This window comes from Garra rufa, chromosome 5 (genome assembly GCF_049309525.1).
Source record: "Garra rufa chromosome 5, GarRuf1.0, whole genome shotgun sequence".
Classification (NCBI taxonomy): Eukaryota; Metazoa; Chordata; class Actinopteri; order Cypriniformes; family Cyprinidae; genus Garra; species Garra rufa.
The window spans coordinates 38,696,085-38,722,434 of record NC_133365.1 but is presented as its reverse complement, the minus strand read 5'-3'; the positions used below and the strand labels follow the sequence as shown (position 1 = coordinate 38,722,434).

Here is a 26,350-nt window from a genome sequence, read left to right as displayed (position 1 = left end):
TTTTAAATCTAAGCATTTAACACAAAGCGTTTAAAAATAAGCATCTAAAAATAAGCTTTTAAAACTAATATATTTTTTTTATTAAATTATCATTTTTACTACATACTCTGTTTAATTGTATTTTTTATATTTTTATTAGATGTATAATTTTTTTTTATAATTTAATAATTTATATTTTCATTACATTAATGTTATATTTTTATTGCTCCCTAATAAAGCGTTTTTTTAAACTAAGATGAAACCATGCTTTTAAAACTTAAAATAATTTTTTATAATCTTTTTAAATATATACATTTTTTACAGCTTTATAATAAAACTTTTATTTTAAAACTAAAACCATGCTTTTAAAACTAATATTTTTTAATTAAATTGTTTATTTTATATAAAATATATAATATATAATATAAAATAAAATAACTATATAATATATAAAAATAATATATAGTTTATTAGATATAATTTTTTGTATACATTTTAATATTTTTATTTACTGCTGTCTAATAAAACTTTTTTTTAAACTAAGCTACAACCATGCTTTTTAAAACAAATACTTTTTATTCTAATTTTTATTATATACTCAGTTTATTTGTATTATTTCTATATTTTTATTAGATATCAATTTTTGAATAATTTTTCTGTACATTCTATTTTTTATTGCTTCCTAATAAAACATTTTAAAACTAAGCTACAACTATTTTTTAACTAATAATTTTTATTAAATTCTTATTTTTTATTATTTAAATTTTTTTTATTAGATTTTTTAAAAATATTTTTTATACATTCTTTATATTTTTTATTGCTTCCTAACAAAACATTTATTTTAAAACTAAGCTACAAGCCGAGATTCGAGATCCGAGGTCGAGATTCGAACCCAGGTCAGCCGCGAGCGCGGTCGCGCTGTTTGCCAGTGCGCTAACCATTAGGCTTTAGACACTGACATGCTCTCATTGTTCTGCTCTTCTTCGGACGGGGCGGTACGATCGTGGACAGGCTCTCTAGTTCTGCTGTGGTGGCTTCCTTGAGAGGCCCGAGTTTCCCGTCAGCACATGTCAATCCACTGTGCCTTTTCACTGGATGGTGTCCAACCCTGGCAAAGATAAAGGCAGAGCATTCTTCACACTGACTGTCTTTTACTCAAGTCTTTTTCCTTTTATCATATATTATAGCACAACAAGATTGCTACAATTAACTCACTTCACTAATCATATATTAAATGTACATCATATATGATCTAAAATTGAGGATGACAGCACAAATGTCTCACCTCTGAAACCAATGATGTTTCAATCCTCTGACTCCACTGTTTCAAACCAGCCGTGCTCCAAGACCTCTTCGATGACCGGCCGATCAGTAAGATCACGGGTTAAACACTGAAGAATCAGATCACGGCATTCTGTTTTCAGCAGAGAGCCGGTTAGTCATTATCATGTGACACTAATGTTGGCATGTGTGAAAACAGCTTTGTGTTTTACTATGCTCTCTACCAATGTTTGGTCATTCTGTGCAAAGGCTGTATGTCTGCATCAATGCTATTCTCTCACCTTCAGATAAATCTGGGTTGTCAAACCTAACGTTGGCTTGCATGATTTCTGTTCTGTCACGAAATGGAGGGTACTTGTTCATCATCTCATAAAGCAACACTCCGAGAGCCCAGACATTTGTCTGGACGGCGAAGAATACGCCATGGATGAAGAACTCAGGTGGAATGTAATCCCTTAATCCTGTAAGCAAGACATTTTCAGCATTTAACACTACTTAGAAGCATCACATGATCAATAATAATCACTACAGGCTGGTTTCCACACCCTGTTACACAAAACGCCAACTCACCTCTGTATTCCGTGCTGTTGTAGCCTGTCCAATCAAGTAGATGACCGCAGCCGAAGTCTATCAACTTGAGCTCCAAAGTGTGTTTTCTCAATAGGATATTCTCTGGATGAATATCGTTGTGAAAGACACCATGCTCAATGCAGTGCTGGACTGCTTGCACAGCCTGACGCATGATGACCCGCGCTGTTGTCTCACTCATTTGAGGATTGTTGCTGATGAAGTCCAACAAGCTCTCACAGGGATCTGGAAACTCCATAATGAGCGTGACTTTTCGGGGATTCTCAAACCAGTCATATAGCTGGATGGAGTGAGGGCTCACGGGCTCTTCCTTCATCATTAGAAGCAATGCAACTTCTGTAATGAGAGGTTTCGAATACCCAGGCTAAAGAAAAGATGGTTAGTTTGGTAAAACTCTGAAGACCATGTATCATTTTAAATGTTCAGAGTCAAAAGTTCTTGCTGCTTAATCTACAATAATCGGCTCTTAAACAACTGAAGACATAATATGTTTTGCCGACTTACAATTTGAAGATACTGATCCTGTGGAGTCTTCGGAATACGTTTGATGGCAACCTGCAAATGGTCAAAAACACAGAGAAGCATATTGAACACCTGAATTGAGTATTTATGCATTAAACCATATGTAGGTGCTTTAAAAACACAGTGGACGCAGATTTCAATGTAAAGTAAAAGCAAAATGTTTGTCTACCTTCTTGCCATCAGAAATTCGGATGCCCTCATACACCTTGCCAAAGCATCCTTGTCCAATAATCTTTTTCACTCTATAGCAAGAGCGAATGGATTCTGAAAAAACACACAAAAATATAAGAACATATAAGTATGCTGGATCCTTTGAAGTTGCATAAAATGCTTGAAGCAGTATAACAAATTATTCTTTTATCTTCTTCAAGATTTGAAATAACTTACAAAGTCAATAGCATAAAAACTTGACAACATTTGACAAACTTCCAACTTGGTTCATTCCTAAGATACAGTTTTAATTTACACAGCTGCTGCCTTGTGACAATAAACCACACTAATATAGACAAAATAAAACATGTTGCTGAGACGGTAGTTGCCCGCTAGCTGAAACTATCTTCAGGTTAAGTATTTTTTAAATAAATGTAATTGAAAACTATTTTTGTGCATTTAACGATCACAGACTTACCATTAGTTGGGACGAAGTCTAAAGAGTCTGGGGCAGGGGACGGCTCAGGATCATCCAGCTCTGGCTGAGGAGGCACGAAAGGCTCCACTTTATTCTTAGAGCAGAAAGGACGCTTGACAGCCTTCCACACTCTCCTGAGGAAAGAGCAGACTCCTTTCCTTTTCTTGGGTTCTTCTGTGGCCTTTTGTGGAACTAAAATCAACCAATTTGATAACACAACTATTAGATACATCTCTGACATTGGAAAATAAATAATTAACTAGTTGACATTTTACTGTTTTGTCACTGTTTGTTTTGCATTTTTTCTCACCTGAAGCCTTCAGCTGCAGGCTCTCCATACTGTCCTTTGAGTTGACGTTGGGTGTAGATTCATCTACTTTGGACAGTGCCTTTAGGCTCAGGCAAGCTGAGGCCCCCACTGACTCAACGGGAACTTCACTCGGAAGTACAAAGCTACACTCCTCTTGGTAGCTATCGGAAGTGGATAGATGGTCATCGTTCCGCCCGTCGAGGCTGTCCACAGTTCCTCTCTTACTGATGCACGTATCCTGGCTGCTGAAGCTCAACAATTCAAGGCGCTCCACACTCTCCTTAGAGATGGACAAACTGACATCTGGTGTAGAGATGTCCAGCTCTGGTTGAGACTCCACTGTGTCCTGGGAGCAGTAGAAGGGGTGCTTCGCAGCCTTACATATTCTCCTGAAGAATGAAGGCATGGTTTTCTTCTTCGTCCAGCTTGCATGTTGTTCTTATAGTAGGAAAAACAGATAGAAAATACTATTAGTGACAAATATGACCCAAGGTTATTATCATTAAGTAGCAAACTAAACTGAATATATAGTACTATTAAAATACAAGGTAATTAACATAACTTCTTATTGACATTTTCCAAAGAGCTAGGCCTGCATTATAATATAATATTCACTACATTTTAAAATTGACCAAAGCATGAGTTGACCACTACCAGCAGACAAATGAAATTCTACGTTCTTCAATGCTAGAGCAAATATGACAGGAACACAACAGATACATAACTCCTAGCCCCACTCTAAACCATCTATTTTATCTTGTTTTCCTGAATTTGTGAGGTTTGTGTCAATCATAGTTTAAGTTTCAAACGTAATTTTAATCTCACCTTTTGAGCTCTTCTCGACAGAAGCCTCCATGACACTTTGGTCGTCGAAGCTCAGCTGGCTCTCTACACCCTCCTCCTCCTCAAAGATGGTCGATAGTCTTGAAGGCATTATATCGGGTGTAGATTTATCCAATTGCCACACGGTGTTTCTGTATGTGCAATTCTGCACGCTGTGTAGAGACTGTACGGTCCGTAGACTACGTTCAGACTGGTCTGCACAACTATGCTTTCAGAAAGACTTGTCAGCAGATGATTTCACGAGTGAAATTCGTCTTTTGACCAGTTAAACTTCCACAGGAAACTCTGGATAGAGCATATACAATATTTGCGTCTGTAACAGGTAATAAACAGAGAGATTCTGCGTCTCCAGGTGCCGTTTGTAAACAATACAGAACTGTTTACCTTTAAAAGGCAAGTCTCGCGATACGTCAATGGCCGATTGAATGCGTGAGACTGGCAACCGCATTTAATAACTGATGTCACACTAAAACCGTGGAGTCGCTAATGTATGGAATAATGACCGACATATATCCCCTAATAAAAAAAAAAAATAAAATATCATAAATTAGCGAACCGCAATAACTCTCGGGGTCGCTGGCGCGTTTTGTGGCAGTTTCTCTGATAACCCCGAAAGGCGCATTCACTGCCTCTTGACAGCTGAAAATACGCCGGTAGGAAGGCAAAACAAAAGGTACGAATACATCCATGATCGATAGTATATGCTATGCTGTGCCTGTCACACTTAACTTACCTGCGTGTTCAATTCCCTGAAGAAATTAATTTCGCGCTTTAATTTCGCGGTATCCGTTCCTGCATATTTTACGCTGTTTTAAATAATTTTAACACGCTCCCATATCACGCTCACAAACCACGCCCACGTTTACATATGACAATCGTTTCAATTGATGATCAAACTCCTCAACGAACTTAAGTAAAACTGTAAGTATTTTCTTTTTTATATCACTGGATAACATTGTGTCTAAAGTGCGCTGTCATATGTGTTCTAATTAACAAATATAGATTAAGTTAAAATTAGCAGTAGGCTACCTAAAGCAAACAATAACTGCGAGGTCCATTATGTTTTTATTGACAAGTCTTGTTAATTAATCTGTAGTTTACTATTGTTCTTAGTCAAATTATTTATTTCCTGAGTGATTACTTAATATGAAAGAAAATAAAAATAAAAAAAAGAACAGAGATACGTGTTTTTATGACTGATCTGAAATCAACATTTTGCATAGGCTTAGAACTCTATTGAGAACAATTCTGTATTCAGTTTCTTAGAATCCAAATCAGTTAAAGTAACAACATTTTAGATATGCTTAATAATGTGTTTGTATTGTACTGTACATTGTGTTCAGTTAGCTTCGTGAATTTAATGCTGTGAATCTTGTCTTTCAGTGAAAATGTAGAGAACAATTTGTCTTTGGTTCATGACTCCTGCTTTTCATTTTGCATAGGCCTACTACATACTGGTCTCTCGCCAGACTTTTTTTTGTACAGTTTATATGAGCTATATGTATGTCACACAAATGAACCATGCTGTAGAATCTTTCTTACAGACTCCTTTTGCAGTTTTTATACTGTCTTTTGTATGAAAGTCCTGTGACAACCGCTCAGTGGCAACCACAACTTTTCATGTTGAACATAGGCAGAACATATGATACTGTGATGATGTATTATTACATATATAGCTAATTTTCCAAGAGACATTATACAACACTAACCTCATAACCATTTGGCACCTCACATGAGAATAATGCCTCTCTCCTAAACATCAATTAGAATAGGAAAAGCTTTATTATGCACTTTCTTGCAGATTTCTTTTATTGAAATATGAAACATATTCAGTTTTATTAGTAAAATGTAAAGAGCGGTGCCCTCTTTATGTGTAATATAACTTTAAATTATGCAAGTTATCTTCATTTCAGTAGTTACAACCTCACTAACATTTGGATTTAACCATTGTTAAGATTTTAGATGATCTAACACCTGTGAAGAGATGACAACAACCCCTGCAAGAACTTCAGATCATGATCCCAACTCTGAATCAACATGCATAAGTGCAAAATTATCATTATGATCACAATATATAATCAATGGCTTAACATGTTTCTTCTTAACTGAATGTTGTTAACTAACCAGATCCAGACCAGTGGATGGATCAGAACTTGGAGACAACTACAACCTCTCTGAATGTCAGCTGAGACCATGACAACTAGATGTGCCCTGGAAACTCAGGTAAAACTATTTGCGTGCACGCGCATATCCCAAGTTAACATGATCCCCAGTTGATCCATAACACCTGCATTGAGAAGATTTGTTCCCGTCCGCCATTTTGTGGGTCAAGTTACTGAAGGGTCACATACAAACCTCTTTTAACTTTTTTTTTTTAAATGTTGTAATAATAATAATGGCATTGCTAATCATTAGTTGTTTTCTCAATTGAATAAAAAGAATAAAGCATGTGATTTAGGGCAGTTTCTTTATTAAGACGAATAAAAATTCACTTGATCTTTTGACATATAAGTGGTAAAAAATCGGATCACATTTTAGTAGACATTAGTTAAACTACAGGGAAAATATATTTTTAAATTTAATACAATTAGAAAAATTGAGGGATTAGACAGACCTGAAAAGTTTTTGTTTTTCTCAAAAAGTGTAAACTGAGGTAGACCTGTATGAATTAAATTAAGTATTAGTCTTTTTGTCTGCTGCCAGGACTTGTGTTATTGCTTTCTCCTACTCCAGGACTCTTTTAATCTTCTGCAAACAAAATCCTCACCCTGTTGGGTATTCTGTGGTGAGCTTGTGTGGGGGCAGGCCTCTTTCAATCTTTGCTCTCATCAGGGCCTTCCGTTTTGGTCACTCCTCTTTGGAAATTGCAAATAAGAAATCAAAATAATAGGGTGAAAAATTATTACAATAGAATGACAATACAAAAAAAAAAAATCACAGTAATTGCAACCATGTAATTTACAACATGGACACTGAACATTAAAGTGATAGTTCACCCAAAAATGAAATAATTTCAATGGAACAACATAAGCATAAGTAGTTAATGACAGAATTATTCATTTTTAGGTGAACTATACCTTAAGTAATGAGAACATAGATTCACATTTAACTATTTGTTGTGATACAAGAGAACCTGGATCATTGTTGAACTCAGACTGCTTCACTTTTTAACTGTGAGCATTGGATCTGGCCCTTTTGCACAACTTTAGTAATGAACACTAATGTTTAATGTAGTAATGTACATTTATTGTTTACATGGGATGGCCATTTTCAGAAAGTTGATATGATTCCTAGGGTCTTAATGAGAAGTCTAACATACTTTGGTTAAAAATATCTCAGTGGTCGTTTAAAAAACTCTTTGTACCTTGTCAAAATCAGCCCTTTTTATAGCGAGCCGTTTTGTTGCATTTGCTTTTAAATGTGATGAGCTGTAATGTTTACTTTAGCCAATCTACTTTAGTGACTCTTTAAACCCCAATGTGAAAGTACATCTCTCAGACACACTGTGATTATTTCTCAAGTGTAGTCGTCTGGAAAATAGGAATTTTGTAGGCATTTGCTTTGCAGTTTTTAGTCACCTTCAATGTAGTGGATTGTGAGGCTTAAGTATGGTTCTGTGGCAGTGGTGAGGAAAAAATACACGACATTCTGTGTAAAGCTGTGGCAGGCATGTTCGGCTAGGGATCTCATATCTTGGCTCCAGAATTTGAATCAACTTTCTGAAATCTTCTTGAATGAAACAAACATTAGTGTGTCTTGCTTTGGAAACACAGCAGCTTTCCTGTGGCTTTGTTTGGAATTATTTTTGTTGATAAAATAGAAAAAAGATATGCTGAGTTACGGGCTGCATTGCGCTCTCTAGTTTTACTGTAGTGGGCTTACATAAGGGGCTTTTCCGTTTTCCGTCAGCATATGTGAATCCAATGTGTTGAAACCAAAAGGCTGTTTTTGGATGGTGTATGTCCAACCCTATGAAAGAAAAAGCCAGAGGATTCTTCACATTGCCTGTCTTCACTGAGTCTACTATATTTCTCTTTTTTTCTAGGCATCATATTTATAGTATAACAAGACAAAAATTATCTTGGTTCACTACTCATATTTTAAATTTACATTTCTTCATATTGTATGTGATTTGTTTTGTATTGAGTGTTTTCAGTTAAAGATATTTAACAGTATCAGTGTTGGTATTTTATGAGATTTTATTTTTGGTGTTTTTGTTTATGCAGGACAGTACAGAAAGCACACAAGTGGGAGAGAGAGGAGGGGACGTAATCAGAAAAGACCTAGAGCTGGGACTCTTTCAAGGATCACCCGAAGCACAACCATGCTATATGAACAATGCTGTTAGTTATAACATCTTATCAGAATTTGAAGGCACATTTCTGCTTAAAATATTAAAGGCATTTCATTTAAGGCTGCATAAAGAATTAAGGCGACTGTTTTTATACTCCTTCACCACCGAAAAGGTTTCTGTTGTAGGTTCCATTCTCAAACTCTTCAACCCATTTCCACTGGACAAATGTACAAATCTCTTGTAATGAGACACATTTGTAAACCTGTTTTCACAGAACTATAGTTAAAAATAAAAGATGAGGTGGTTTCAGTCCAAAAAAAAAAAGGTTCCTCTTGCAAGTGCAGTGCAAAATATGCGTGTTATTGTACAAAAACTTTGAGTCTTTAACTTTCTGGGGTCTAGGGATTTTGAGAAATTTTAACATACCCTGACATTTGTGGGTTTTTTGCAGTATCTTAAAACATACACTACAATTCAAAAAGTTTTTGAACAGTAAGTTTTTAAAAATATTTTTTAAAGAATTTTCTTCTTCTCACCAAGCCTACATTTATTTGACCCAAAATACAGCAAAAGCAGTAATATCGTGAATTGTTTGTATTATTTAAAATTGATTTCTGTTTGAACATATTTTAAAATGTAATTTATTCCTGTGATCAAAGCTAAATTTTCAGCATCATTACTCCCTTGTCAGTGTCACGTGATATTTTAGAAATCATTCCAACATGCTGTTCAAGAAATGTTTATTATTATTATCGATATTTAAACAGTTGAGTAATTGTTTTTCAGGATTCTTTGATGAATAGTAAGATCCATAGATCAGCATTTACTTGAAATTAAAAGCTTTTGTAACATTATACACCATACTTTTCAAAAGCTTGGAGTCTATTATTTATAGAAAGGATGCTTTAAATTGATCAAAAGTGATGATAAAGAAATTTATAATGTTACAAAAGATTTCTATATCAGATAAATGATGCTCTACTTTCAATTAATCAAAGAAAACTGAAAGAATTCTACTGAGCTTTTTTCAACATAAATGTTTTTGAATATTAGAATGATTTCAGAAGGGTAATGTGACTTGATCATGGGAATGATGATAAAAATGCTGTTCACATGATTAAACTAGATTGTAAAATATACTCAAATAGAAAACATTTGAATATAACATTATTCTTGGTGTATTTAGAAGCAGAGAATATGAACTAAGTCCTTGAAAGATCTCTTCAGTAAAAAGACACCCATCCATGTATAGCCCCCGGCATAAAGATGCATTAAAAACGGCATTGCAAGGAAAGCTACTCAGTAAAATAAGCCAAATTATTAGAAACCTAGGCCTAATTGAGTTGTCTGGCATCCTTAATATAGAGCAAATTTTTGTTTTAGTTTTCCTTTATATAACAAGTATAACAAATACTTTATAAACAAAAATATTTTCAGTGTCTGTATTTGACACCACACTGCAAATAAACACGAACCCAAGAATCGACTGTGCGGGTTCTATTATATTCCCTGTATTCAGTTATGTTGTCGATTGTCGATTACTTACGCCTACAGTGTACGGCAATGGCTGACAGCACGGATGAAACAGTAGCAGCTTCCAAACCAGAGGTATTTTACAACTATCGGGAGAGGAATAAATGTTCCCCTGAGGAAGATACGCGGTTAGAGCGACAACATTTCTGGAATGTTATCAACGCGTTTAAATACTACAGGTAAACAATAGATTGCTGGATCATCCATGCCCCATCTGCTCTAACGTTACACCAACACAAGATGAGCCACTGTTCTTTATTTTATTTGATTAATATTTTAATTTAAAATATCCTTATAGAATTATGTTTATGAACCCAACTGCTTATAACATTTCGATTTAAATTTTAAAATAATGGTTTGTTCCATTAATCTAATACCCATCTTTCCCCTATCCTTTGTCTTCCATGTGTTCAGAATTCACGTTCATGAGCGAGTGAATCGAGCCGAGCGGCAGTTCCGATGCCTTCCAGATCACCACCAGCAGCTTCTGACAAATTTCCTTCCCAATCTGAACAAGATTCGCTACTGTATCGACCGAAACCAAGAGGTCCTGCAGGCTGTAGTGCACAACTGCCTCCATATGTTTGAGAACATGGAATATGGACAGGATGTAGGTGGAAATCAGTGGCTGTAGGTCTTACAATTATTAATAGTGCTTTTTTTTTCATTTGGTTGTTGTGATGACAGAAGTGCGCCTTTTATTTTCTTTGATTAGTTGTAGTTAGTCCATTAATCTGTAATGTTTTCCTTGCATTTCAAAGGGTGACCCAAGAAAGGTACGGCCTTCCACGACTTTTGACATGGACAAGTTGAAGTCAACCATAAAGCAGTTTGTCCGTGACTGGAGTGAAGCAGGAAAGCTGGAAAGGGACAGCTGCTATAAACCTATTGTAGATGAGATCCAGAGACTGTTTCCTCCCGACCAGTGGTAAATATTCTTTGATAAACCTGTGATTGTGTGAAAATATTCTCATTGGTACATGGCTTTAACTTCACTAGCTGAATGTAAGATATATGTACAGTATGTCTGTACATTACCATTCAAAAGTTTGGATTTTTTTTGTCTCTTATGCTCACCAGTGTTGAATAATATTATGTAAAATGCTTCCTATTTGAATATATTTAAAAAAAACACATTTTAAACACATGATGGCAAAGCTGAACTGTCAGCAGCAGCTATTCCTCCAGTCTTTGTTGTCACACAATCCCTTAGAAATCATTCTAATTTGTTGATTTGGTGCCCAAGAAACATTTTGTATCAATGTTGAAAACAGTTTTTGCTACTTAATGTTTTGTGGAAACTGTGATACACTCTCAATCTATATAAATGACTTTTAACAAATAATTATTTATTTGCTTAGGACGTTTACATTATAAGAATGTGCTGGGAAACTACAGTTCCCTCCATTAATATTGGCACCCTTGGTAAATATGAGCATTGAAATAAAACAATGGAATCTCATTTTGAAATGTTTTCTCTAGTTCACGTTGGCCACAAATATGAGCACCTAATTATTCCGAAGTCTGTTTCCAAATATAACAACTCTGAGTTTTCTCCTGTAATGCCTGATGAGTTTGGAGAACACCTGTCAAGAGATCAGAGACCATTCCTTCAGACAGTATCTCTCTAGATCTTTCAGATTCCCAGATCCATGTTGATGCTTCTTCTCTTTAGTTTACCCCAATCATCTTCTACTGGGTTCAGGATGATTTTGATGTTTGTTTTGGACCATTGTCCTGTTGGAAGATCCAGCCACAGCCCAAGATTTCAGACTCAGCCTGGTTTGGATTTTTATCTGTTGGTATTTGATAGAAGTATCTAAATACCATGTATCTGAACAAGATGTCTGGGACCTCCGGCAGAACAATAGGCCCACAGCAGTACATTTTATTGTACACATGGGGTACTTTTTTTATTCCTGTTTCCACCAAACCTATCTGTTGGGTTTGCTGCGAAAAGCTCTTTTTTTTAGTTTCATCTGGCCATAGAAGCCAGTCCTGTTTGGAGTTCTAGTCGTTTCTTACAACTGAATGTGCTGGAGTTTGTTTTTTGATGAGCGATGAGGATTTTTCTTGAAACCCTCCCAAAAACGTGGTGTTGTAGGTGCTGTTTGATCATTTTTTGAGGCTTTCTGACCCCAAGACTCAACTGATCTCTGCATTTCTCCAGCTATGATCCTTAGAGAGTCTTTGGCCACCAAACTCTCCTCCTCACCATGTATTAGGACGATATAGACACACATCCTCTTCCAGGCAGATTTTTAACATCTCTAGTTGATTGCAACCTCTTAATTATTGTCCTAAATGGAAATTTTCAATGCTTTAGCTTATTTCTTGCAGCCACTTTCTATTTTGTGAAGCTTAACAAACTTGTTCTGAACATCAGAACTATATTCTTTGGCCTTTGTGTGCCTCATATTAATAATCCTCTGAAACAGGGCGTTATGTCTGGACAATTTCATGCTTCTAGTCACCCTGGTGTGATTAAAAAAATCACCCCACTTTCAATCATTTTACTTCAGTGAAAGGTTAGAATTTTATGAATTTTTTGAATGAAAGATCAAAAAGATAAACGTTGCAGATTTATTTTCACAGCCACGTTTGCTCATATTTTCCAAGGTTGCCAATATTAGTGGAGGTCACTGTATATAATAATGTTAGATAATAATGTTTTCTCATTAAAATGGTATAATTTCCTATTAATTTAATAGAGTTTATTGGAAGTACTAGGGAATAGCAATATGATGGCACATTGTACTTTTGGAATTATTTTAAATAAATTCAGCCTTGTGTCAAATAGGGTTAATTTATAATGATTTATAAATTATAAAGAAATGAATTAGACTTTTTGTAATATTTCTCTCTGCAGTGATGTGTCTCAAGTCAAAGTGTTAGTGCCAGGGGCAGGTTTGGGTCGGCTTGCATGGGAAATTGCTCATCTGGGCTATTCGTGCCAAGGCAACGAGTGGAGTTTCTTCATGCTCTTCTCCTCTAATTTTGTTCTGAACAGGTAAGCCACATTCTAGAATGGCAATATCTATCTAGGATAGTGCACATGACAGCAAATTTGAATCAAGAAGTCGGAATGTTTATGACATTTTTATTAAAGGGATAGTTTACCCAAAAACTCAACCTCATGTCGTTTCAAACCCGTAAGACCTTTGTTCGTCTTTGGAACACAAATTAAGATATTTTTGAAGAAATCCGAGAGCTTTCTGACCCTGTGTAGACAACGAAAACAAAAATAACTTTGTGCTCGGATTTCATCAAAAATATCTTCATTTGTGTTCTGAAGATAAACGTAGGTCTTACAGGTTTGGAACGACGTGAGGGTAATTAATGATAGATTTTGAATTTTTTGTTGGGTATCTATCTCTTTAAAGAGGACACTAACTGATATTTTGTCTCTCAGGTGTGATAAGGAAAATGCTCTGACACTGTATCCCTGGATTCACCAGTTCAGCAATAACAAAATGTCCTCAGATCAAACAAGACCTGTATCCTTTCCCGACGTCAATCCACAGAGTCTCCCAGAAGACTCAGACTTCTCTATGGTAGCTGGAGACTTCCAGGAAGTATACAGTGACCCTGGTGAGTTTTAAATGTTTATTTTCAATAACATGAACATAATTATAATTTGCACTTGGAGAAAAATACATATCTGAAATTTTAACAAGTTTTATCTTCCATACAGAAATGTGGGATTGTGTTGCTACTTGTTTCTTCATTGACACCGCCCACAATGTTCTCGATTACATTGAAACCATCTGGAATATTCTAAAACCTGGTGGTGTCTGGATGAATTTGGGTAAGTCACAGATTCTGTATAATCATTTTCAGTCAAATGATATCTGAAAGTACAGGTGTGGTTGAAAGCTTTTTGTATTTGTTCTCAAAGGTCCACTTCTTTACCACTATGAGAATATGGCCAGTGAACTGTCCATTGAGCTGAGCTATGAAGAAATAAAGGCTGTCATTTTAAAATATGGATTTATCCTGGAGGTAAACAGTTAAACTGTACCCACCTTTTTTTTCCCTGTAAGTGTTGTTTGTAAATGTTATGGCTTCCGGTCTCATCCGTGTCCAGCTATTTTTAGCTGTACAAAACAGCTCATTTTGTTGCTTGATATTGCAAATATGTGTGTCCTACCATATTATTTTAATGTATTATCTTAATTATGAGCCCATTGGTTTGTAGTGCAAACAGTTTTACAGTTTACCGTACTTATATACTTGTAAAACCGGAAGTCTCAGCCATAGGTTTACTTTAATTATGAGATTAAATAATATTGTTAGAAATTGTATTACTGTATTTCTTTCCACAGTTGGAGAGAGAGTCTGTTCCCAGCACGTACACAGAAAACGATCGCTCCATGCTCAAGTATCTTTATGACTGTGTCTTTTTTATCGTACGGAAACCTGCAGAACAGTTGATCAATGGAGAACAGACGCCTAAAGACGGCCAAACTGAGGATTCTTCACAGGCAAGAAACTCAACATGACATTTCGAGGGAAGAAGCTCTGGACGAATTCACAGACAAAAGGCCCAGTACTAAATTGATGTTTTTAATCATGAATGTCAGCATTATAGCATATTCCTGGTAATACAAGAAGACTGGAGCTTTATTATGTGCTGACTTATCTCAGATATTTACCAAAAATATGTGTTATGTTTTGGTGCTTTGCTTTGCATTCATATTCCTCAGGTTTTGGGTGCTGCTTCACATCTGACTAATTAAGCTTGTCACTACACACATACATTTCAGTGTTTTATTGCAATTGTTTACATTATCAGAGTTTGTATGTCCAAAATCATATTTACAGAATATGAGTTTGCTCTGGATCTCACACAATTACTCCAGCCTCTTCTAGGGAATATGTTGACCATCAATATTGTAGTAGTTGGCAGCACTAAAATAAAGTTGTTTTAAACTTTTCATGATCTTGTACATATATACTGTAATAAACGTTTTACAATCAAGAAAAAATTGAGCATTGTTTAATTTACATGACTGTTTTTTATAAGCAATTGAGTCTGTAATTCAACAAACGTTCACGTTGTTGTTGTTTGACCTCTCTGGCTACAGAGGGCGCTGTATTCAAACACGCGTTTAAACTTCAGATACAACCACGCAACTGTCGTAACCAGCTGAGAAATTCATCTTCTGCGTGCTAAAAAGTCTTGCCGCTCTTTTATAGAAGCTTTTTGAATACACTTGGTCGCCCACATGACCAAGCGGAGAGCAGAGAACGTTTTGCCTCCCGAAATCCCTCATAAAAGATGTTTACGTTCTCTCTCCGAAAGCGACAAACCGGTTGGAGGTGCAAACGTGATCCAAAACGCAAATCCATCCTCGTTGTTATCAGTGACCGGGCAACGCTGCAGGAAAAGACCGAGCTATCTCGAAGATTCACTGGATACAGATAACCGACCGAGAAAAGTGGCTGCAAACAGGGTTAGTTTAGTGCTGGCAGATAAGAACACATGCAAGTCTAGAACATTCGAGGATGATGCTGGTAGACCTGTGACGCAACGCTCATCTCGCACGCTTCAGACTCAAACTAAACAGACAGACGAACAAAATAACACTACTGCAGGAGACAAGGTAAAGTTTCACACACAAGTACATGCACCTGAGCGAACTCGTGTTACTGTGTGGCGGTAGAATAATAACGTGCAATAATGGCAGATGAACATGTGGTGGCGGTACATAACCACTATGTTTTTAGACGACATATTTGAATAGACATAGGCCCGGGTCAAAGACAGGGTTTAGCCTAAACCAGGATTAGGCCATAGTTCAGTTAAGACATTTAAGTCTTTTTTTTTTTTTTTTATAAACGTGCCTTAGAAACAAACATTACTGGTGTCTATCTTGAGACAAAAGGCACTGATATATTTAAAAATTAGTCAGTGCAAGTTTCTTTCAGTTGAAACAGCTCAGACTTACATTTCAGTGTAGGACTAAGTTTAAACCATGTATGTGAAATTGTTCTATATGTATATGGGCCATTCTACAGAAGAGTTGGAAACAAATGTACAGGTATGTGCCAAAAAATTTGAATATCGAGGGAAGGTCCATTTATTTCAATAATTTGTTTCAAAAAGTGGAACTTGTATGTTATATTGGTTCACTACACACAAAGTGAAATTTTTCAAACCTTTAATTGTTTCAATTTTAATGATTATGGATTAAAAACAAAAAACAAATCCAGTATTTCACAAAATAGGAATATCACGACAAAGTTCAACATTGTAGGCTCCCTGTGTCCCAATCTAGTCAGATAATTAACGCAAAACATCTGCAAAGGTTTCTTCAGCTTTTAAATGGTCTCAGTCTGGCTTCAGTAGGCTTCAGAATCATGGGGAAGACTGCTGACTTGACAGTTGTGCAGAAGACCGTCATTGACACCCTCCAAAAGGAGGAAAAGTTTCAAAAGGCAATTGCAAAAGAAGCTGGATGCTCACAGAGCACAGTATCGAAGTATATTAACATAGTGTTAAGAGGAAGGGAAAAATGTGGCCAGAAAAGGTGCACAAGTGACAGGGATGACCGTAGCCTTGAGAGGATTGTCAAGCAAGGGCGGTTCAAAAATCTGGGGGAGCTTCATAAGGAGTGGACTGAGGCTGGTGTCAGTGCATCAAGAACCACCACATACAGACGTCTGCATGACATGGGCTACAGCTGGAGAATTCCATGTGTCAAGCCACTCCTGAACCAAAAACAATGTCAGAAGCGTCTATGCTGGGCTAAGGAGAAAAAGTACTGGTCTGTTGCCCAGTCCTGTTTTCAGATGAAAGCAAATTTTGCATTTCATTTGGAAATTAAGGTCCCAGCATCTGGAGGAAGACCGGAGAGGCACAAAAGTCAAGCTGCTTAAAGATCAGTGTGAAGTTTCCAGAGTCAGTGATGGTTTGGGGAGCCATGTCATCTGCTGGTGTGGGTCCATTGTCTTTTATCAAGTCCACAGTCAGCGCAGCTGTCTACCAGGAAATGTTAGAGCACTTCATGCTTCCTGCTGCCGACAAGCTTTTTGGAGATGATGATTTTATTTTCCAGCAGGATTTGGCACCTGCACACAAAGCCAAAACTTCCAGTACCTGGTTTAATAGCCATGGAATCACTATACTTGATTGGCCGGCAAACTCGCCTGACTTAACCCCCACTGAAAATCGATGGGGTATTGTCAAAAGGAAGATGAGGGAACAGAGACCCCGAAATGCAGACGAGCTGAAGGCCAATATCAAAGCAACTTGGGCTACCATAACACCTCAACTGTGTCAAAGGCTGATCGCCTCCATGCCACGCCACCTTGATGCTGGCCCAACAAAGTACTGAGGACATAATACAGTACATTAACACACTTTTCAGAAGGCCAACATGTGTTTAAGATCCTTTTTTATTGGTTACATGAAATATTCTAATTTTGTGAAATACTCTATTTGTTTTAATCATCAAAACTAAAACAAAGGCTTGAAATATTTCACTTTGTATGTAATGAACTAATATAACATACAAGTTTCACTATTTGAAACAAATTATTGAAATAAATGGACTTTCCCTCGATATTCAAATTTTTTGGCACATACCTGTATGTATCCAAGGTGCACATTTCTAGCAATTGTGCAGTTAATTCTCATATTGTATTTTCAGAAAGTTTTGGATTGTTCTCTCCCCAGATTTGTCACTACCAAAACACAGTAAAAAATGAATTAGAAGGATGATTGTCCTATAAGATTTTGCTTACATCTACATTTTTCTTTTAAAATCAAATGATCAATTACATTTCTAACAATATTTCAAGTGTAATTTATGAGATTTGCTTTATTTTGAATCCTATTTTTCTTTGTAAAAGGCAAAAAAGTTGATCATACTGATTTCAAAGTTAAGGATTTATTAGTTTGAATGTACATTGAACAAAAAAACTATCATAACATTTTGGTTGGTAATTCAATATACTTTTATTTTTGACAAAACATCCCATGTTTCGGTAGTAACTGCACATTTTCCGTAGTGCTTTGGTACAAAATTTTAGCTGGCAAACTAAAACAGCACTGAAACATACAAAAAAAATTGCATAACCATACTAAAATTTAGTTTATTTCCCCTAAATAAAAGATAATGTGTTCTCTTTTGTCACTACTGAAAAAATGATGACATGTTTCGGTCGTGACTGTTTCAGTAGCGACAGTTTTATGGCATAACACCCCAAAAACCAAAGATGCCACTACTGAAACGCCACCAATTGTTTTGGTACACAGTTCTGAACAGTGGTACACATCTATAAACTAAATGTTAAAAATAACTCCAAAAAAGTGTGCTTAATTGTAGAAAAAAATGTATTCGGTTGTGACGTTCCTTCAAGTTACACACAGATCTTTTGACTTTTGAACACATTTACCTCTAAATGATAAGGCCTACCGGTATCTACTCACACCTTGTAGCTTTGAGAGAGGGGAACACATGGATATTTCCTGATTATATGTGTGTATTTATATCGGTGTATTTAAAATCAGTCTAAACTAATGGACTAAAACAATTTTAGTTTTCGGTAGTGACATGAAAAATAGGGAAGAAGTTTTTTTTAAGTTTCATAATATACAAAGAAAGAAAAAACATTTTGAATTTCACTTTTTAAAAGAATCAAAATGATACTTTCAAAGACAACAATGGAAAAACATTTAAAAAATTAGGGGTTAGTGTTCAGGACAGTCACCTCGCAATTGAAAATACCCAGTAAATGATGATTTTATATATATATTAAGCAAACTGATATTTAATGTTATTGTGAGTTTCAATAGATAATCGAAGGATCTTCGTAAACATCTAAGGTTTGAGTACTTCAATGCTTTTTAAAGGTGTTTGCTTGTGGGACAGCAGCACCAATTCTGTAGAATGGTCCATATCTGTTGTTCTATCGATCTGACCCGACTAATTTTTCTTAAAGACTATTAAACATTTTAAGGTGCTTTATGTATAATTATTATATTCTATTAAACATCACCCTTGTTGGCGCAAGTGGCAAATGCTTTGGAAATTCAGCTCTTCCTTGTATCCCATCAGGTGATGCACACAGATGAGGACCTCTCTTCATTCAATTCCTTCCAGTTCTGGCGGGTTCCACTGCCTGAGCTGGATCTCTCTCTCCTGGAGACTGAACCCTCAGCAGGGTCCAGCATGGCCTCTTCCACCAAAGACTCAGAGGCGATGGAAACATGAGGAGCTCATTAATACACATTGACTTTCTTGTGAGATGTTGTATAGGTGTTGCCAAATTACCTGAGTGAATGTAATGAGATGATTCCCCCTGATCTGCACTAGATGAACATGCAAACAAAGCTTTGTGCTGTATACAGTGTGGAAAGCTTCAGCAGAAGCTTCATTGTAGTAGAAAAGCATGATTGTTACATGACCTCTTATTCCTGTCCTACAGAGGTCAGAAGGGACTAATTGTGAATGTTTTTTTTTCAGTATAGCTGTGAAAGCAGCTTTTTTTGCTTAAACTGAGCCTGGTTTTTATTTTCTTCTTTGGTTGTTTTGTTTTTGTAAGCTTTAGGGGTTTGTTTCTTTTCCTCTGAACAACATTCTCATTTTGACAACAGTATGTGGCATTTCTCATCTTAGATGCAGCAAGTGCTTTTTATGTTCTGGTGGCTAGTATTATAACGGCAGTGTTTTTGAAATTGCTAGACAGCAATAAAAATATTTTTTTATACATGATATTGGATTTTATTGTCTTTGGTGGTGTGTCTGATTTCATGAGCATTTCTAAAGTAAATTAGTTTGTCATGCACAAATAATATTTACTTTTACAGTTGAACTACAGTGTGTGTGATTTCTTTCCCCATTCCTCCCTCAAAGGAAGTGAAACATACCTGTTTCCACGCTGTTGTGTCAGGTGCTCATGACCTTTGATCTAGGAGGGAATAAGGGCTGAGAACATGCCAGCTTTATCAGAAGATTTCATCGCCAGCGATCAGCGTGTACAGATAGTCCTGTTCATCTGCTAAGCTAAAAAAAACGCATGCAATGGTAAGCCAAGTTTTGATATTATTGTGCATTGTATGATATTGTATATGTGCAGTCTTGTTAGTACTTGATCTAATGATACAACTCAGTACTTCAGAGACATGCTTTAACCTCAAGGACAACGAAGAAGAAAAATAATTTTATGGATCTGTCCTAGAATTGAGCCCACTGTAGAGGTTGTCCTCTTTCCAAACATACAGTCTACAGGACAAACTTGTTGTAAACTTAATTGACATGTGAGAGTTATGTTGTCAGGCTGTTTTGTTGACCTAGAAATAAAATCAGAAATGGAAGTATATGAGAATCAAGCTCCACACCTCTGATGACAGATGTGAATTTTTTTAATTATTTAAATTACACTACGCGTCAAAAGTTTTTGAACAGTAGGATTTTTAATGTTTTTTTTAAGTCTCTTCTGCTCACTAAGCATGCATATATTTGATCAAATGTACAGAAAAACAGTAGATTTTTGAAATGCGTTTACTGTTTAAAATAACTTTTCTATTTGAATATATTTAAAAATGTAATTTATTCCTGTGATTTTAAAGCCAAATTTTTTGCATAACTACTCCAGTTACATCATTCTTCAGAAATCATTCTAACATTCTGATTTGCTGCTCAAAAACATTTTTATTATTATGATGTTGAAAACAACTGAGTGGAATTTTTTTTTCAGGTTTCTTTGATGAATAGAAAGTTCAGAAAAAAACAGCATTAGTCTAAAATAGAAATCTTTTGTAATATTATGTAATAAAATGTCTTTATCATTTTGGATCACTATCATTTGTCATTATTTTAATCAATTTACAATTTAAAGCATCCTTGCTAAATACAAGTATTAATTTCTATAATTCTGACTCTAAGCCTTTGAATGGTATAGTGCATAATGTTACAAAAGCTTTTTATTTTAGAAAATGTTGATCTTCGGATCGTTCTATTCAAACAATCCTGAAAAAATATACTCAACTGTTTTAAATATTGATAATAAAAAATGTTTCTTGGACAGCAAATCAGCATATTAGAATGATTTCTGAAGAATCATGTGACTGAAGACTGGAGTAATGTTGAAATTTTAGCTTTGATCACAGGAATAATTTACATTTTAAAATACATTCAAATAGAAAGTAGTTATTTTAAATAGTAATAATATTTCACAACATTACTGTTTTTGCTGTATTTAGGATTACATAAATGCAGGCATGTAAGCAGAATAGATTTCTTAAAAAAAAATACTGTTAAAAAATGAATAATACTCTTAACATACATTTGTATATTTGCCATTATAGAATGTTACTGCTATGAAAATTGGGGGGAAAAAATTATGCATGCCTTTTGAGTTACAGCAAGCTATCTTTGCTATCTTTATTCCTGAATTGGACAAGAAAATGTATGTATGTAATTACTGCCATATTTTTATGTCATCTAATTGATATAAACTGATATATGAGACCCTAAACTGATATATAAGGACAACAACATATTTAAAAATAATGGCAGCCATCAGCCAATCATATTTCATACGATATTAGATAAGATTAACTACATTTAATTGTCAGTAAACTTAATGTTCCTCTCGGAAGCATGCAAGTTATTAACAGAATAAGGTTGTTAACAGAAGGAGGCGCTATACCAGTGGGAAACAATTTATTGTACATGCAAGTAATGCATCTAAATTGCACGAACTGGTGATAACAAATTATATTACTAGTTATAGTATTATCTTAAATGCGAGTAATCGTAAGCTTATGTACATATAAACCCAATAACTGCTGTTTGCATGATTATGCACACACAAACTAACATTTTCATAACTAAACACTGTTTGTAAAGATGGGATCTCGTGATTGAGGTCTGGCTAGCGCATTATTTGCGTTCCTCCTTAACTAACTTCAACAGCCCGCGCTCATTTAGTTAGTCATTCACGAACATTATTTTCCCTTTTCGCTTCGCTGCTTTTAAAGCCAATGCTGTCATATAACACTTTAAGCGAGAATACTTTAATTTTGTAGCATTTGAGAAACATTTCGACATGAATACAGGAAGAATGTGAAGAATGAAGTTACATTTGTTATGCAACTGCTATTGGTCTCTCTTGAATGAGCACTAGCTTCCCAGAACGAAACACAAGTTCGCAGTTAAAGTTCCAGTTGCGTGTCCACACTCGACACTTTACAGCCCGTGGTAAAGACCACCCACTTCCTAGCAGATTGCATCTCTTCACTTATGCACGTTTAATGCTGGAATAAGAATCCGCTCAATTTATGGAAAACATGACTGGGAAAACAACGCTTTTACACAGGTAAACAAACAGCTATGTAGAGCATAGCGTATGTTATCTAATTTAATAGTTGTATCAAAAAGTTGTATCCTACAGGGCATTACTCCAAGACATGTTAAAACTTGTGTTTGAGTCTCGGTTATATCTCATTCCCCATTCCACACAGGACTGCTGTTTTGCATACGTAGTTAGGAGTTTTCGACCTCTTTTCGTTTAAATGCACTAATGTATTTCTGAACAGAAGTGGCTCTTCAGGTAGTAAGTGAAAGTACTGTTTCAGGCTCTGTTTTGGATGAAGACGCCCTCCACCCTTTTATTTGTTTCTTTGGCTAGATGGCGGTATTTTGAGTTAGGGATTTCTCATCTGTCTTGTAATTTCACCAAATAATTCCCGGAAAAGGATGTATACACGTAATTTTCCACCTCACTCTAATGCATTGTTTTTTTTTTTGTCTGGGGAAAATCTGCTAGGCTGAAATGACTATGTGAAAGTATCCATGACTGACTCACTCAGCTGTTTGATTTGAGGAGAAATGGTATGTTGCATTACACACACACACACACACACACACACACACACACACACACACACACACACACACACACACACACACACACACACACACACACACACATGTTGGGTTTACATGTTTTATGGGGACATTCCATAGGCGTAATGGTTTTTATACTGTACAAACCGTACTTTCTATTGCCCTACACCTACCCTACACCTAAACCTAGCCCTCACAGGAGATTGTGCATACTTTTACTCATTGTGCATGATTTATAAGCCTGTTTCCTCATGGGGACCTCAGAAATGTCCCCACAAGGTCAAAATCTACTGGTATTCCTATCCTTGTGGGGACATTTGGTCCCCACAACGTGATGAATACCAGGTACACACACACACACACACACACACACACACACACACACACACACAGACAGTATATATAAGTGTATGGCTGTATCTGTTAAAAAAAAGTAAAACAATAAAATGCCAAACTTGCACTGCAAAGGTGGCACAGAGGCGCTTCTGAAGTGGCTTCTATTTAGGTGTCTTTACAGACTGTTTAATGCTGCTCTGTGTCATATATGCACATATTTACACAGCAATTATACCAGTATACATTGATACTAGGAGCTAAAGTGGGTCAAAGTAGGCATAACTTATTTTTCCATTTATTAAGCATTATGTCTTTATGCAGAATTTTGAGTTTATGTATGTGGTAATTATGACCACATCTGTTATTTTTACATTATTTATATACTTTTATTTTTTATATATAACATGAGTTAATTTCATAGTTTCAGTTTTAATTTGTTAGTTGACTTTAATTTAATTTGTTGTTTTTTTTTTTGTCATTTTTATTACTAATTCTAATATTTATATTTTATTTTATTTTGGTTTTATTTCATTTAATTTCATAACAAAAATGACTTATTTTTAATTAACAATAATAATGCTTCTAATTCATTGATTAACGTGGCTCATAATAGTAGGCCTATAGTATAACAAACCTTACACAACTGTTTTCCCTTCAGTCTAGACGCACTTGGATCCAGGCCACTTTTTGCAAGAGAGAATGTGTCAAATTTCTGCCAGCCTCACGTGATCATCACAGGTGTGCTTAATAGACTTGGTTGTCATATCTGCATATTATCTTTTAGCAATGATAATTTGAGTTTATCAGGTGTTGAGATTACTCATTTTGTCTCAAAGGACCCATATGAACTGCAGCTTCTTCTGTTTTGCAGGTGTTATCCAGTGTGCCAAGTGTGCCAAAGCTTAGTAAGGTATTATTTTTTTGATCATCAGTACATTCATCCTTTATTTATTTCTATGAAAATGTTTTCCCGTTTTAATTATTTTTGTACGTATCAGGGAATTTGATTGTCTATTAAATAATTAAATGTTTTCTAGTGTATAGATGTCTATCAGTGTCGCTCTTTGTAAGTGTGATTCTCTATAAAATAATGTTTAATTCCTTATCAAGTAATAGCGAATATCATGAAAGTTCGCTTTAGGGAGCCTACAAAATGTCAATAGTCTTGAATTGGTGTCCTTTACATGGAAGCCTATTTCCATTATATAGAAACAGAGTCTAAATTGTGACTAAAAAATTGTTGTTGTTTTTTTATTCTGTAATTGAAACAAATTTCCATACCTTTATCTCTCTTATTTTCTTATTCTTGGCTCATCTCTTTCTCCAGATGTTGTTGTGGGAGGCTGATCGCAGAGCATGTGGGTCCTTACTCTGGCTTGCTGGGAAATGACCCTGGTCCTGACTCTGCTGAGGAGGAGTGGTCATTTCTACGGCACACCAGCGTCAGCCCCACTGATGCTTTCGGATCGCTGGACTTCCAGGGCAGCACAAAGCGCACATGTCGTGCCAAGGTTAGTGCATAGAAAGAGGGAAAGCCTATCATGCAGATATGTTTATGCCTATTAACAGTGCATTTGTAATATAGATACAGTTAAGTGCTATTTTCTCTGCAGTATGTGCGTCTTTCCAGTGAGACTTCATCAGAGCTCCTGATCCAACTGATGCTAAGAGAATGGCACATGGAAATGCCCAAGTTGGTGATCTCAGTGCATGGAGGGACAGATAACTTCCCTTTGTCTCCACGGGTGTGCCAGGCTTTTAGCACAGGGCTCGTCACAGCTGCAGAGAGCACTGGAGCGTGGATTCTGACTGACGGGATCAATACGGGTTTGTTTTTGTGGCTCGATATATGGACTTTAAATGTCTTTGTTTTTGCTATTACACTGTTTTGTAGTGAAGCACAGTACATAATATTTTTTTTCATATATATATATATATGACCTTATCACTTTTATTGTAATATTATTTATATACTTATTGTTTTAAATAAGTTTAAGTATCTTAAAGGAATGGTTCACTCAAAAATGAAATTTCTGTTATTAATTACTCACCCTCATGTCGTTCCAAGGAATTTCGTTCATCTTCGGAACACAAATTAAGATATTTTAGATTAAATCTAAGAGCTTTCTGACCCTCTATAGACAGCAAGGGTACTGCCATGGGTCCGATGATGAACAAAGGTTTTACAGGTTTGGAACGGCATGAGGGTGAGTATTTAATGACAGAATTTTCATTTTTGGGTGAACTATCCCTTTAAGTTGCCACTTTTTTGTCTTATATTTATATTTTATTTTACGTTAGCTTTATATTTCAATTATCAAAAACAATTTTAATAGTTTTAGTTAACAGTAACAACACTTGACCTTATTTGTCCTTGCTTTCAGGTGTGTCTAAGTATGTTGGTGATGCTGTAAAAGTGTATGGGTCACATGACCACAGAAAGAGAAATGTTGTGGGGATCACACCCTGGGGGATTATTGAGAACAACAGTGACCTTATTGGTCGAGATGTAAGTTTTGTGTTTCTACACTTCATTATTGAATTATATTGCTATGTACAATGAGTTGAGAGGGATCCAAAATCATTTAAACCTGAAATAAAAGTTTTGAGAAGTGTAAAACAAGTAATACATTTAAGATTTTTTGCATTCTGGGCCACAGCTAATTAAATTTTTTACATTGACATTTTGATAATTGTCATGCAGTGGTGGCCAAAATTATTAGAACGCTAGTATTTTCACCAGCTAAAAAATGGTTTTAAGTCAGTTATTTCTGTCTTTTTCTGTAGTGTGTTATTAGAAAATATCAGTTCACGTTCCCAAACATTTGTTTTTGCCATTAATTGTAATGATACAATGAGATTTTTGTTTGCACAACAGTCAACAGTTAGTGCTCCACATGGAGATCTGGTCTCATCATCATCCAGTCTGTCTGGAATGACATGAAGAAACAGAACAACCTGAGACAGACTAAACATCAACATCTCCAAGCTACTTTAAGAAACCTACCTGCAAAAAAGTACTGTTAAAAGTTTTAGGCACTTGTGTAAAAATCTGTAAAATGAGGATTCTGTCAGAAATAATGTCTTAAATAGATTTTCTTTATTAATTAACTTCTATTAATTAAATTAAATCAGCATTTGGTGTAACCATCCTTTGCATTTAAAGCAGCTTTTGC

General features: G+C 35.6%; 3 protein-coding genes across 4 annotated transcripts in view; all 3 read left to right on the top strand.

The window, feature by feature from the left end:
* The first annotated feature begins 10,008 nt into the window (after nt 1-10,008).
* Nucleotides 10,009-14,941, top strand: LOC141335764 (carnosine N-methyltransferase-like). The gene is made up of 8 exons (XM_073841317.1): nt 10,009-10,157; nt 10,393-10,588; nt 10,740-10,906; nt 12,848-12,988; nt 13,391-13,569; nt 13,673-13,786; nt 13,877-13,980; nt 14,304-14,941. Exons 1-8 carry the CDS (start codon nt 10,009-10,011, stop codon nt 14,478-14,480), a joined length of 1,227 nt encoding a protein of 408 aa, XP_073697418.1. The 3' UTR covers nt 14,481-14,941.
* Nucleotides 14,942-15,109: 168 nt separating this feature from the next.
* Nucleotides 15,110-19,693, top strand: LOC141335849 (uncharacterized). The gene is made up of 2 exons (XM_073841404.1): nt 15,110-15,584; nt 19,044-19,693. The coding sequence occupies exons 1-2, from the start codon at nt 15,207-15,209 to the stop codon at nt 19,197-19,199; spliced, it is 534 nt and encodes a 177-aa protein (XP_073697505.1). The 5' UTR covers nt 15,110-15,206; the 3' UTR covers nt 19,200-19,693.
* A 245-nt stretch (nt 19,694-19,938) lies between these two features.
* Nucleotides 19,939-26,350, top strand: part of trpm6 (transient receptor potential cation channel, subfamily M, member 6) — a 29,218-nt gene continuing 22,806 nt past the window's right edge. The window contains exons 1-7 of one of the 2 annotated variants that reach the window (XM_073840274.1): nt 19,939-20,012; nt 22,759-22,823; nt 23,833-23,912; nt 24,046-24,084; nt 24,502-24,685; nt 24,788-25,001; nt 25,559-25,683. In XM_073840274.1, coding sequence (XP_073696375.1) covers nt 22,821-22,823; nt 23,833-23,912; nt 24,046-24,084; nt 24,502-24,685; nt 24,788-25,001; nt 25,559-25,683 — 645 coding nt within the window. In that variant the 5' untranslated portion in view covers nt 19,939-20,012; nt 22,759-22,820. Of the gene's footprint in view, nt 20,013-22,179; nt 22,309-22,758; nt 22,824-23,832; nt 23,913-24,045; nt 24,085-24,501; nt 24,686-24,787; nt 25,002-25,558; nt 25,684-26,350 lie in introns of those variants that run through there. The other variant, XM_073840273.1, reaches the window with a different exon arrangement.